The sequence below is a fragment of the Rousettus aegyptiacus genome, unplaced genomic scaffold (genome assembly GCF_014176215.1).
Source record: "Rousettus aegyptiacus isolate mRouAeg1 unplaced genomic scaffold, mRouAeg1.p scaffold_m13_p_5, whole genome shotgun sequence".
Classification (NCBI taxonomy): Eukaryota; Metazoa; Chordata; class Mammalia; order Chiroptera; family Pteropodidae; genus Rousettus; species Rousettus aegyptiacus.
Window position 1 is genome coordinate 15,167,135 of NW_023416308.1, and position 13,406 is coordinate 15,180,540.

The 13,406-nt window shown below is 42.4% G+C and overlaps 1 gene segment (V, D, J or C); it reads right to left on the reverse strand.

Moving 5' to 3' along the window:
* Positions 1-284: 284 nt before the first annotated feature.
* LOC107508855 lies at positions 285-1,018 on the reverse strand. The segment is given in 2 exon segments: positions 285-719; positions 839-1,018. Coding segments are annotated over 2 exon segments (571 nt in total).
* Positions 1,019-13,406: the final 12,388 nt, after the last annotated feature.

Below are 13,406 nucleotides of genomic sequence, written 5' to 3' on the forward strand. Positions count from 1 at the left end.
AGATGGTTGTGTCATGGAATTAATTTGAAGCGCTCACACCAGAAGCAAATCTTAGTCACTTCTGGACTCTGAGGTGGGCAAGACCAGAAGCAACTCAATTTGGTATCTTCAGTTGTGTCTACCAGGAGATATTTATCTCTGAGTAAGGAATTTTTGCCTATGAAACATGAACACTGAGAATAGATGGACAACAATCTAAAAGTTGAACTGAAGAGAAGGACGTGACATTGTCAGGACTGGTGGTCCAAGGACAGCAGGTGCTGCATGAGACCTGACCACACAAGTCACCACGGAGCTGGACTTGGTCACAGACCCCAGCAAGGGTGACCGCAACAGGCCTGGAGAGCACAGAGGTTCTTGTCTCACTTCCTTCTGGGACTGAAACACTGTGTCAGTCTTAGCATTGCTGTCCCATATAGCACAGTAATAGTCGGCCTCGTCCTCAGGCTGGAGCCCGGAGATGAGCAGGAGCCCTGCATTGGTCGAGGCGTCTTTGGATCCAGAGAAGCGGCTGGGGACCCCGGGGCCCTGGTGCTTATTGGAGTCTGTGTAGAAACTCAGGAGATACCGGGGAGGGCTCCCTGGCTTCTGCTGGTACCAGTATATCCAGTATCCAGTAACACTGAAGCCACTGCTCAGGGTGCAGGTGAGTCTGGCTGATGCTCCCAGAGATGCAGAGAGGGAGGGCGGCTGAGTCAGCACAGGCTGGGAGAGGGAACCTGCAAACACAGACAGTTGTCAGTGTTGGGGCAGGGACCAGGGTGAAGTTTCTGAGGAGACTGAGCATGAAAGCAGTGAATTTCAAAATGAGACCTGGGTCAGGAAGGACTATCCCTACCTGTGCACTGAGAGAGGAGCACGAGGAGCACGGGGGTCCAGGCCATGGTGCTCGCAGCCCCTGAGCCCACAGTGGGGCTGGGCTGCCCCAGGCCTCCTTTTCTTCTCCACCCTCCGCCAGAGGAGGGGCTGTGCATGCAAATGTGTGTCCATCCAGTGACCGCCCAGCCCCTCCCTGAGCCCTGGTGCTAGAGCTCAGCTCACACCCAGACTGAGGAGGATAGAAGTTTTCTACGCCCCCTGGGAGAGCCCTGGGAGGAAGCACCTGCTGAGACCACACAAAGGTCCCTTCTCAGGGGACTCTGCCAGGCAGAGTGACACTGCTGCTGAGTCCCATCAGGGAGCACAGAGAACAGGCCCAGCCCCAGGCTCCTCTGAGTTAATGGTCCTCACTGAGCAGCTGTGTAGGGACCACGGATCAGTGCCTCAGCGCCCCCTACTGGCAGCAGGACACACACCTCTCAGTGGCCAGAGCCCTGAGAGCCCAGCTGCTTTGCGCAACTCACCAGGTCCCTGTCTCTAGTCACACACCCCTGGGCTGATTCCTAGTGAACGTTATTCCAATACGCTATACGTTAATTTTATTTGTTTGTACTGTGTGTTTCTGCAACAGCCTCACCATCTTTCTACTGCTTTTTTTTAAATGTTCTTAATTGTCGAACTATTTTTCATATGTTTTTGTTAATTTGAGAATGTTTAATGTGATTCTCAAACTTAACTGTTTTTATATAAATATAAAAATATTTACATTTCCTAATAATATGCGCGGTGTTTTTAAAATTAAATTTATAGATTTATCGAGAAATCAAATAATCACAGTTTTCAGGTTTTTTAATATCTATCGATCCTCTGTATCAACATGTCTATTTCTACATTTATTTAGGTTTTTCTTTTACCACTTTGTTGGATATTTTATTTCGTCTTACAATGTCCTCAGGCATTCCTTGGCAGGTGGCTGTCAGGACTCCATGTGGTGACGCTGTGTGGGGTGGGGGGACAAAGGGCTGAGGTTAAGCACTATGCATGTCCTTGTCCCCAGTGGAGAGGCCTCTGCTGAGGCATCAGGTGACACAGGCTGGGCCACCGTTTCACTGACCAAGGAACTGACAGAGACGTGGTTAGATGGAGACTCAGGATCAGCCCTAGGAAAACGTTTGGGTCCTGAGGCTGCCGTGCACGTCCCAGGCAGGTGCCACAGGACTTTCCTGTGCTGTGGTCCTTGCATGGCGATGGTGGCCTCCCGCTGCCCATTCCACTGTTTCTGAGAAGAATCCTATTTCTGAAGAAATGTTTTCTGCTGTGTCAAGGTGAACACAGGCTGAAGGTGTGATTGCAGCAATAGCTTAGTTTAAAGTTTGTCAAAGTCAGTGATTCCTGAGACAGCACAGAGCCTCAGCCGCTCATCACTGAGAAACACAATGCAGTACAGAGAAGATGCCCAGGCACAACCGTGAGAGTGTGAGAGGCCTATATTTTTTACAAGATCCGTGGGCAACAGGGCCTTTTGATTCCTAAATCCACCATATATATATGTGCATATATATTCATATATATTCATATATATATGTATGGTAGCGCTGGCAAAACACACTTTTTTGACATCAATTTCAAGCCGCGACTGGAGGTTTCTGAGAAACGTCTCACTTGCTGCAAGGGTGGAGGCTCTCCCGTGGCCTGGATATATGGAAGGAAGGTTCAGTCATCTGCGGTCGGTTTCTGCAGAACTTTGAGAGGGTCTCGCGGAATCTTGGGGCTCCTTGGGGCCTAAAGTATGTCCCCTTGCTCTCTGTATCCTTAAGGCAGATGCAAAGACAGCCAGGGAGGGCCTGCCCAGGCCTGCCGGGCCACCCATTGCAGTGTCGCTACACGCATCCTCCTTGTCGAGGAAAAGGCAGAGTGGCATCCTCTTCCTGGTGGAAAGAGGATATTTTCAGCACAGTTCAGACGGCTGAGGGCCTGAATTGGGATTCTGTCACTTATGACCTTGGTGGTAACTCCTCTGAGGCTCAATTTTCTATCTGAAATGGGTATGAAAGGACTGCAACGACGAGCTCAGGCACAACCTTGAGAGTGTGAGAGGCCTCCGTTTTTTACAAGATCCGTGGGCAACAGGGCCCTTTGACTCTTAAATCCACCATATATATATGTGCAACTATATTCATATAGATGCACATATATATATGGTAGCACTGGCAAAACACACTTTTTTGACATCAATTTCAAGCCGCAATTGCAGATTTCTGAGAAATGTCTCTCTTGCTGCAATTTTTCAGGTTCTCCTGTGGCCTGGATATATGTAAGGAAGGTTCAGTCATCTGCGGTCGGTTTCTGCAGAACTTTGAGAGGGTCTTGCGAAATCTTGGGGTTTCTTGGGGCCTCAAGCGTTTCCCCTTGCTCTCTGTTTCCTTGAGGCAGATTCAAAGACAGCCAGAGAGTGCCTACCCAGGCATGCCAGGCCGCCCATTGCAGTGTCGCTACACCCATCCTCCTTGTCGAGGAAAAGGCAGAGTGGCATCCTCTTCCTGATGGAAAGAGGATATTTTCAGCACAGTTCAGACAGCTGAGGGCCTGAATTCTGATTCTGGCGCTTGTGACTTTCGTGGTCACCCCTCTGAGGCTCAATTTTCTATCTGAAATGGGTATAAAAGGACTGCAATGTGGAGCTGAGGCATAACCGTGAGAGTGTGAGAGGCCTATATTTTTTACACGATCCGTGGGCAACAGAGCCTTTTGATTCTTAAATCCACCATATATATATGTGCATATATATTCATATATATGCGCATATATATATATATGGTAGCGCTGGCAAAACACACTTTTTTGACATCAATTTCAAGCCACAATGGGAGATTTCTGAGAAATGTCTCACTTGCTGCAAATGTTTAGGCAATTTGAGATTTCTGCCTTTCCCTGCATGTCTCTGGCACCTCCAGAGCTATTGTGCCTCTGCCAGAGCCCTGAGCAAGTGCAAGTAAGTAAATTTGTGCGTGGACTTTTTAAGAGGATGTCTGCATTTCCAGCTGCCTTCCATCTCATCCAAATGGTTGGAATCCCCACTGATGTTCAGTCAGATGTTGTGCGGACTCCTTTTTCCAGCACAGGGGCTGGGATCCCTTGTTCCTCGGTATGTACCTCTATACTGCAGATGTTTTAAAGGCCTGCATAGACAAGGGTAGAAAGCCTTATTTTCTCAATATGCTTTTCACATACCCTTGCATTAACAATGCAAATAGGCACAGACTCCTAGAATTTTTAGTAAATAGTCTAGGATCTTTAGTAAATAATCTAGGACCGGAATCACCTGCTCCCTAATTCACTGTCTCCTCACAACATTCAGAATGATCTTTCTCATTCATATTTAGAAGGTCATTCAATGGCTTAAAATCCTCTGCTGTTCCTAATTCTTCTTGCATAAAATTTAACGCATTAGCCCCACTAACATGCCCTTTCATGGACTAGACCCATCCCCGTCACACCCACCTGGCAGCCCCTCCCCTTGCTCTTCCTCTGTTCTCAGAAACCCCGAGTTCTGTACCTTCTGTGGCCTCCACAGCAGCAGCTCCCCCTCTGTCTGTTGGAAGGAAATGGGCTTCCACTTCAATCCATGGTGGAAGCACACGTGTTAGCAACTTTGAACGTCTGTTAAAAAAAGAGCTGTTAAGCATTACCACAGATACAGATATAATTTTTAAGCGCATTTTTCATTATAGACTTTCTCAATGTTATACAAACCACAGAGGACACCCCAATGAACCCCTTCTCACCCATCATCCAACCTCAACCATGGTCAATATGACTCTTCTTGTTTAATCCTCCAGACAGTTTCACCTCTCATCCTACTTCCTCAATGAATGATATTAACCCATATCCATATCCCTTCATTCAGATATGATTTGCATATATATACTTTTATTGTTCCAAAACTCTTGTACATTGAAGAAACAGATTCCAAATGCTCTCACATATATTGATTTGGGTTTTAATTTCCTAATGATTAGCCGAACAAATTTTTCTGACGGAAAAGAGAAAGAAGTGTAAGGGATCCCAAGTTTTGCAGGTATGAGGTTTACAGAATGACATATTTGTTTAGAATGAAGTCCAGACCGGCACATACACCTTCACATAATTATTTCTCAGCATCCTTCATGTACTGTCCCCAAGGCAGAATCACCTCTTCTGTGAACACAGAATTCTCACACTCATCATTCCTTTTTCATGAAATACCCCTCTAGGGTCCTTAGTAGAATTTAGTATTAAGAAGTTGAATATTAAATTTCATTGGTCATATGGTTGATTTTTTAGATCCATATTCAACATCTTGTTGACAACTGATTAGCTCACAGACTCTTAGTTAAGTGAAAAGTGAGCAGTTCCCACAAGAATTTGCACTCAACAGTTTATTTACTCATGAAAGTTGTCTTTTGTCCTCAGGATTTGTCCCACTATCTACCTGCTCACTGTGGTTCCTTTTGTAACTACCTGGAGGTCAATTACCCGCTTCTCCACTGTTTCCACATGAACCCATGGAATCCAGTCCATACTCATCACCTTCCAGTTCTATAACCAGCACTTTATAGACAGATAATTAAACCATCTGGAATTCAAGTTTATGACCCTCTCCTGCTCCCTGATCCCTGGGATCAAAGTTCTCTCTTAACACCCGTTTAGAATTAACTCAGAGCCTCAACCTCAAAATGTTCAGAAAGCAAAAACTGTGTTGTTGTTGTTTTTTTTTTTTGTCAACAATTTACCCTCACTTTATCTTATTCTTTATACCATAGTCAGAAGAATATTTCAAACACAAAAATCCTATTAAGGCACCTCTCTATTTAAAAATCTCCCATGGATTCTCTCCCCTTGAAGAATAAGTAAAAATTTCAGTATCTCATTCAAAGACATTTATGGGTGCAACCATCATTTCCTTCTCAGCCTCCACTATACCTAATGTAGTCTATAAAAAAGCAAGTTCAGGTCTCAATTGCAAAAGAATACTTAACCCTGAACCAAAGTGTTCACTTCTTTAAGCCCTTCAGGTTCTCCTGTCCTAACTTTGTCCCTTTCCTTCAGGACCAGATGTACATAGCTTTTGCTAGAGAAATTCTGACCACCATGAGATGAGTGAAGATTTACTTTTATTATACAAAATTTGAAAGAAAAAATGCCAAACGTAAAACTATAACCATCCAGGTAGACTGTTCATTCCTGAAAATTTATCCTAGAAAAAGAAAAATATATGTGCACATAAAAACTTGTATCTGAGCTTCCATAGCAGCCCTTTTTTATTTTTTAAATAGGCCATAACTGGAAACAACTAAAATGTCCTTCAGTGGGTGAATGGTTATGTAACCTTGGAGACAGCCATGCCATGGAATTCTACTCAGCAAATAAAAAGAGAAAATTTTTGAAAGATCAAGTAATAAATGTATATGTAGCTTGTTTGTTTGTTTGTTTGCAAAACTGCCAAACTCTTTTCCAGAGTGACTTTACAATTTTACATTCCAAGCTGCAATATATAAGAGATCAGATTTCTCCTTATTTACATTAGAACCCAGGACTATCACTTTTTTTTCTCTCTAGGTGTTCTGATAGGTATGTATTGATCTCAAATCATAGTCTTAATTTGTATTTTCCTAATGGTTAGTAATGTTGAACATCATTTCATGTGCTTGACATTTGTACATCTTTTTCAGTAAAATAATATTCATGTTTTTTGCATATTTTCTAATTGGATTATTTTGGGTTTTTTTTTTTTAACTGTTGAGTTTTGAAAATTCTTTATATATTCCAGGTATGTGGTATGCAACTGTATCCTCCCACTTTGTAGCTGGTCTTTTTATTCCCTTAATAGAGTTTCCACAAAGTACAAGTTTTATTTTTGATGAAGACTGATTATTGATTTTTCTATTATGGATTCTGCCGGTGGTGTCTTGCCTAAAAATATTTAAATAAATCTTAGATCCAGAAGATTTTCTCCTTTGTTTCTTCTCAAAGTTACAAAATTTTGTGTTTCACAGTTAGGTCTGTTCCATAAAAGTTATTTATTTTTATGAGTTGAGAGTTTTAGGTTGAGATTCATTTACACCAATGGATATGCAATTGCTCTAACACATTTGTTGAAAAGTCTAACCTTCCTCTAAATATCTTTTGCACCTTGGTCAAAAATTTTGTGGGCCTGTTTCTAGGCTCTCTCTTCTGTTACATTGATCTATGTGTCTGGCTCTCTGTCCATACCATTCAGTCCTGTTTTGATAGAAATTGAAGTAAACTTTCATATCAGCTTGGGAAGAATTGACATCTTTATTGAACTGAGTCTTTCAAACAATGAACAGATGATATTTCTCCAGTTTTTAGCATAGATGTTCTGTAAATATTTTGTTAAATTTATAACTAAATATTTCATCTTTGAGTAATTTTAAATCAAACTGCAATTCAGTTTTCACATTTTCATTGCTAATATATATACATCTAAATTGTCTTTATTGACCTTGTTTCATGTGACCTTCCTGTATGTGTGTATGTATGTAGACCATTGTTTCATCTTAAAATAAGGACAGTTGTATCTTTCTCTATTTAGATTGTATGCCTTTCATTTTTTTTTTTTTTTCTAAAACATCCAGTACCATAGTAAAGAGGAGTGGTGAGAATGAACATGCTTGGCTTGTCTACTACTCTGGGGAAAAAGTTTTTGAGCATTTCACTTTGATATATCACATTAGTTGTAGGTGTTTTGTAGTTTTTTCTTTTCAAGTTAAGAATATTCCTCTCTGTTTTTCTCATTCTCTGAGAACTTTAATAACAAATGGGTATTGAATTCTGTCAAACATTTTTTTGTTAAATGATAAGATCATATGACTTCTTCTTTAGCCTGTTAATACAGTATATTACATTGACCAGTTTTTAATATCGCATGAGCCTTGTGTCCATGGCATATTCCTCTTCTTATATATTTCTGAACTCTATTTTATAATATTATGTTAAGAATTTTTATGTCTCTATGTGGGAATAATATCTTGTTTTGTTTGCTAGTTTTTGTATCAAGAGGTTGTTGACACAAGCTGTTTATCAAAAAATTTAGGAATAATCATTACCTTAATCAAAGTCAGTGTTTATACCCACAAATAAGGAATACCTATTCCTTTATTCAAGTTTTGTTTAATTACTCTTTCAGTGTTTTGTAGTTTTCCATGTACAGCACTTTCAATTTTTCTCAGATTTATCCTAAGTATTTCACAATTGTCTAATTAGTATTATTTTGTTTTTTAAATGTTGACAGTTATTACTTATATATTCATTTCTGCATGTTGGTTTTGTAACCTGAAGCCAAGATTGAAGCACTTAGACCAGAAACATCTGTGAGTCACTCCTGAAACTTGAGCTGGAATCAACTCTTTTGACTCCTCTGACACCTCCCTGAGTCCTTTTTATCTCTGAACAAACAAGTCTTGCTTTTGAAAACATGAACAGGTTGAGACTATGTTAGCAATCTAGACTTTTCACTGAAGGAAATGATATGACAATCGGATCTACTGGGTCTGGAAAAATCAGGTTGAAGATCTATCAAGGGAAGTTGTCACCTCATGAGCCACCAGAGAAGTGAGTGCCCCAGGCCCAGAGAGTGGAGGGAGGTTTTGTCTCATTTCTTTATGGGTCTAGTGTACCATGTAAGCATTAGCACTGTCATGTCATATTTTACAATAATGGTTGGCCTCGTCATAAGGCTCCAGTCCAAAGATGTTCAGAACATCTGCATTAATTGAGAGATCTTTGGTTCCAAAGAAATAGCCAGGGACCCTGGAACCCTGGTGCTTATCTGAGTCTAAGGAGATACCAGGGAGGGCTCCATGGCTTCTGCTGGTACCAGGATATATGGCAACCCCCAACAGGGAAACCACTGCTCAGGGTACAGGTGAGTCTGGCTGAAGCTCCTGAGATGTAGAGAGAGTGGATGGCTGAGTCAGCACAGCCTGGGAGAGAGAAGCTTAGGTCTGCATGGGTGATTGGGTAAGGGACCAAAGAAAAGCTGCTCGGATCCCCCTATTTGAGCCAAAGTGACTGACAAAGCTGAACAGGGGGAAGGCAGAGGCCGGCCCTCATCTCTGAGGCCCGTCCCTACCTGTGCAGTGAGTGAGAAGCAGGAGGAGAGGAGCCCAAGCCACAGTGCAAACCAGCCTGCTGTAATCCAGAATTGGACTTCTGTTGCCCCGTCCTCTTTTATCTTCTGCAAGAGGAGAGGCTGCTCACACAAACATATTTCCCCTGCTGGAGAACCTGTACCACCCTGAGCACCCGCTGAAGTCTGAGCTTGGATGGACTCAGATTTTAGACAGATCAGTCTGATAGTGAGTCTCGGAGTTTACCACCTGGGAGGGAACAGGGAGGAAGCAGTTGTTGGGACCTTACACAGACCAGTGAAGAAGAGACTCTGCCCAGCCAAGAGAGGACATAGCTGCTGAATCCCCATCAGCAAACTCAGTCGCAAAACCACCAGCCCTGGGGAGTCTGGAGGGAAAGCACAGCAGGAAGGCCCCCACTGGCAGACCCTGGCAGAGACCCACAATGTCCCCCTGCTGCCCACTGGTCAAACTTTAATCTCTTAGAGGAAATAATTTTAGTAATTTAGGCCACATGGCCTGCCAGTCCACAAATATACAAAGGCTACATCCCATGCTCTATCCCAAGGTAACTGATATTTTTAATAAGCAGCTCTTTCCATTGAGGAATTCCCCAACTGCCAGAAGTAGCAGATGCAGAAAATATGACCACTGAACAATGAGACCATGAATGAAAGCGGATAAGAATGCAGAGGGCTCTGGGAGCAAAGTCCTGGGTGGCTCCTTTAACATAGGCCGCAGGAAGGAGGGGACTGATGAAATGTGTGCAAAAGGGGACAGAATGTCCTGCAGTAGGACAAAGAAAGCAGACAACAGCCCTTGAAGAAGGGCAGGTTCTTAGAAGATGCAGCACAATGTGCAAATACTCACAGACACTAAATAGTACAGATTGTTGAAGGGATGGCAAAAATTATCCCAAGGCAATGCACTGAAATCGTTGGGTGATGAGGGTAATTAGAGCTAGATAGCAAGAACTTTTTATTTTTCATATTGAAGAGGTTATAATATATTTATGACAGTTTTATTGAGATGTAAGTGACTTTAAAGCAATTGTACATAAAGTGTTCAATTTGATAAGTTTTGAAACCTGTATTTACTACACACAGGAAACCATCACTACAATCAAGTCAATGAATTTCTCCATCGCCCCAAAGTTTCCTCCTCAGATAACTTAAAGACAGTTAACGCAGACTGGAGCAATACTATGTCAGGTAAGAGTTCAATGACAAGATCTTTTTAACACAAATTTTATCATTTCTCCTCTCTCTGTTCTCAAAATGACCCAGAAGACTCTGGGGAAGAAATCCATACATAGAAGAATGGTGAAATCAATGGTACAGACCATCACTTTCAAGTTTGAGATACGGACAGATATGCGGCAGGCTCTGTCCCCCTGCTAGTGACTTAGCGATGACCACTTCATAGTGAAGACTGCCCAGGGTGGGGTGTGTCTAATGGCGCTGGGGTCCTGCACCACTGTGCACAGGTGGATGCCATTATTGAGTATTGAGTGATAGTCAGCCACTTCTTGGGACAAGGACAGGTGACAGAATCTAGCTGCCATGGATCTCTTCTCCTGGGGACCTCCCACTAAGTAAGCCTGAGTCAGTACAAAAGGCCCCCGGCTCTAAATGGAGTGAGAGGCACAGAGAGCAGGACATCCTCAACCATAGCTCCACACCTGCAGGAAGGAATTGAGTATGATCTCATGGTCCACCTGGTGCCCTCCTAGAATTCCCTGAGGGCCTGCTCTGTGCTGAAGGAGTGGGACCAAACGAGAGGAATTTGAGCCAAGGTGGAGACACCCCCAGAGCTCAGGCTCCAGAAAAGATAAGGCCAGACCTGGGTAACCAGATGCTCTTGTCTTGGGCTGACATTCACCAGCAGAAGGTCTTATGCACTCTCCTCACTAAGCAATGCTGCCCTACCTTAATTCTCAGTCATGCCTGGGACCCAACTTCAGACAAAGACTGCTGAAGATGGCTGAGTTTTACTCATGAAAGGGGACAGGATCACTGGAGCAAATCCAAGAGTCACAGTTCCCTTTGGGGACTGACAGGACACACGCCTCCATGAATTTTGTTCCTCAAAACACCCTCATCCACTCTGTGACACCTCCCCTGCCATTACCCTTCCTTCTCCTCCAGTTACAGTCACCAGAGCTCTTTCCATTCCTCTTCAAACTTCCCTTCCACCAAAGAAAATCTCCAGAGGCTTTTAGGAAACTTGGATTCCTTAGAGTCACTGGATAAAAGGCTTCTGTCTGAAAAGGCATGGAAGAGTGAGCCCCACCAGCAGGGTCCAAGGACACTGTGGGAGTCATTGATGAAGGAGGCCCAAACTCTAGGTGGAGAAAGGAGGAATCCCAGGGTCAGGAGAAAGAATTCACAAGCAGAAGAAGCTGTGAAGGCAGAATAACTCTAAGGGAGCTGAGAGGACAGAGAGTGACGAAATTCAGAGCCTTGAGGGGTATAAAGACTCTACACTGTGGGACAAAATGTCCATGATACCAAGGGTCAGGATTAGCGCCGATCATCTTTGGGAAAGGGTGTTTTAGACCTGATGAGCACTTGTATGTGTATACATATAACAAGTACTTACACTCCAGTATATTAACCCTAGAAGGATGAAAACTTTTCTAAATAAATAGATGATAGGCAGGCAGGTAGGCAGACAGACAGACAGATAGATGATAGCTAGATGATGTTAGATGATAGATGATTGATTGATTGATTGATAGATAGATAGATAGATGTATAGATATACATAGATGAGAGAGAGAGAGAGAAATGATAGATACTATATACAAAATATGTATAAGTTATATAAATTTTCATCTATCTGGGACAAATGTCCAGGAGTAATCACTGGAACATATAGTAGGTGTATATTTACATTTTTAAGAAACTGCCAAACTATTTTACAAACTGTGTATTCTCTGCAGAACATAATGACTTGTGTCTTTTGCTCACTTTCTAACAGGTTGGTTTTGTTTTTTTATCTTGGATTTGAGAGATCTTTACACATTCTAAATACCAGTCCTTTGCTACGTACATGGTTAGCAAATTTTTCCTTCTAGTCTGTAGCTTGTCTTTTCAATCTTTTCACAGGATATTTCACAAGCAAATGACAAAAGAAACATTCTGATAAGTCTGATTTATTCTTTATTTTTTTTCTGTTATTGATTTTGATTTTGTTCTCATGTATAAGAACTCTTAATCAAGGCCAATGTCCCAGAGATCTTATTATCCATATTATCCTCTAAAAGTCATATAGGTTTACATTGTAGGTTTACACTATAGGTATAGGTTGAAGTCTTTTTTTGTTTTTGTTTTGTTTTGTTTGGGGCCTATAGATATGCAATTGCTCTACTGTCATTTGCTGAAAAGACTATTTTTCTTCCACTGAATTGCTTTTGCAACTTGTCAAATATCAGTTGGTCATACTTGTGGGGATGTTTCCGGGTTCTTTATTCTGTTTCACTGATTTATGTCTATCCCTCTACAGATTTCTTCCCAAATGCTCTTCATCCATCTTCCCAAGTTAAGTGAGATAGGAAAGCTAGAGGGAGCTGGACTTAGGCATTTTCCTTTGCCCAGGTAGTTGGGTGGTGGGAGAATCCAAGTAGGTTGAGCTCTAATAAAATAGTTTCCTTTGAGGGCAGGCATTTGATAAGGAGAACAGAATGCTTTGCTATATTTTGGTTATGTGCATCGGTGAGCCTATACCTGTGTATTTTTCAAGGACAGTAGAGTAAGAAGAATCCCTGGCATGGGATAGAAAACCCATGGCCCTCCTTCTAATGCCTCAAAGTGAAGCCCGATTCTCCTTAAACCTCTTACAGGACTCCAAACCCAGAGCAGAGTGAAAGGCCTTTTATACAAATCCCACCTTTTGTTTTACTGGCTCTTTCCCATGTTCTAATACTAACGAACAAGTTGTGATAAGTGGTGGACGATAAGGAAGACTGATCCTGGGCCTTCACAAAGGGCTTGAGAGTCAAAGTCACAGTGAAGCATAGGTCAGGTCATATAAGACTTACTCAACATGCAAACTGCTCACTATAATACTCCCACATGATCAGGTTATGACCTCATGTATTACAGGGACACATTCTGGGACAGAACAAGACGGCTAGTGGAAGTAAGCTATAATTTTATAAGAAGTCTTCAGATTCTCCACCCAGGAATATGGATGTGGGTTCCATTTCTAAGCCTTAAAAATACAGCCAGGAAACCTGAAATCATGTAGTGCCTTCCTCTGTATAGAGACTTCTTGGCCTTGAGTCTCATCTAACAATTTATAAGTCCCAGGGTCCTTCAATGGGGTGAGATAGACATGATCAGGGCCAGTGACAGTGGTGGCTACAACAGGCCAGGAGAGAAGAGTTTATGTCTCATTTCCCCATGAGTGTGGATCACCACGTGAATTTTCGAGTCCTGGTGCCATGTAGCA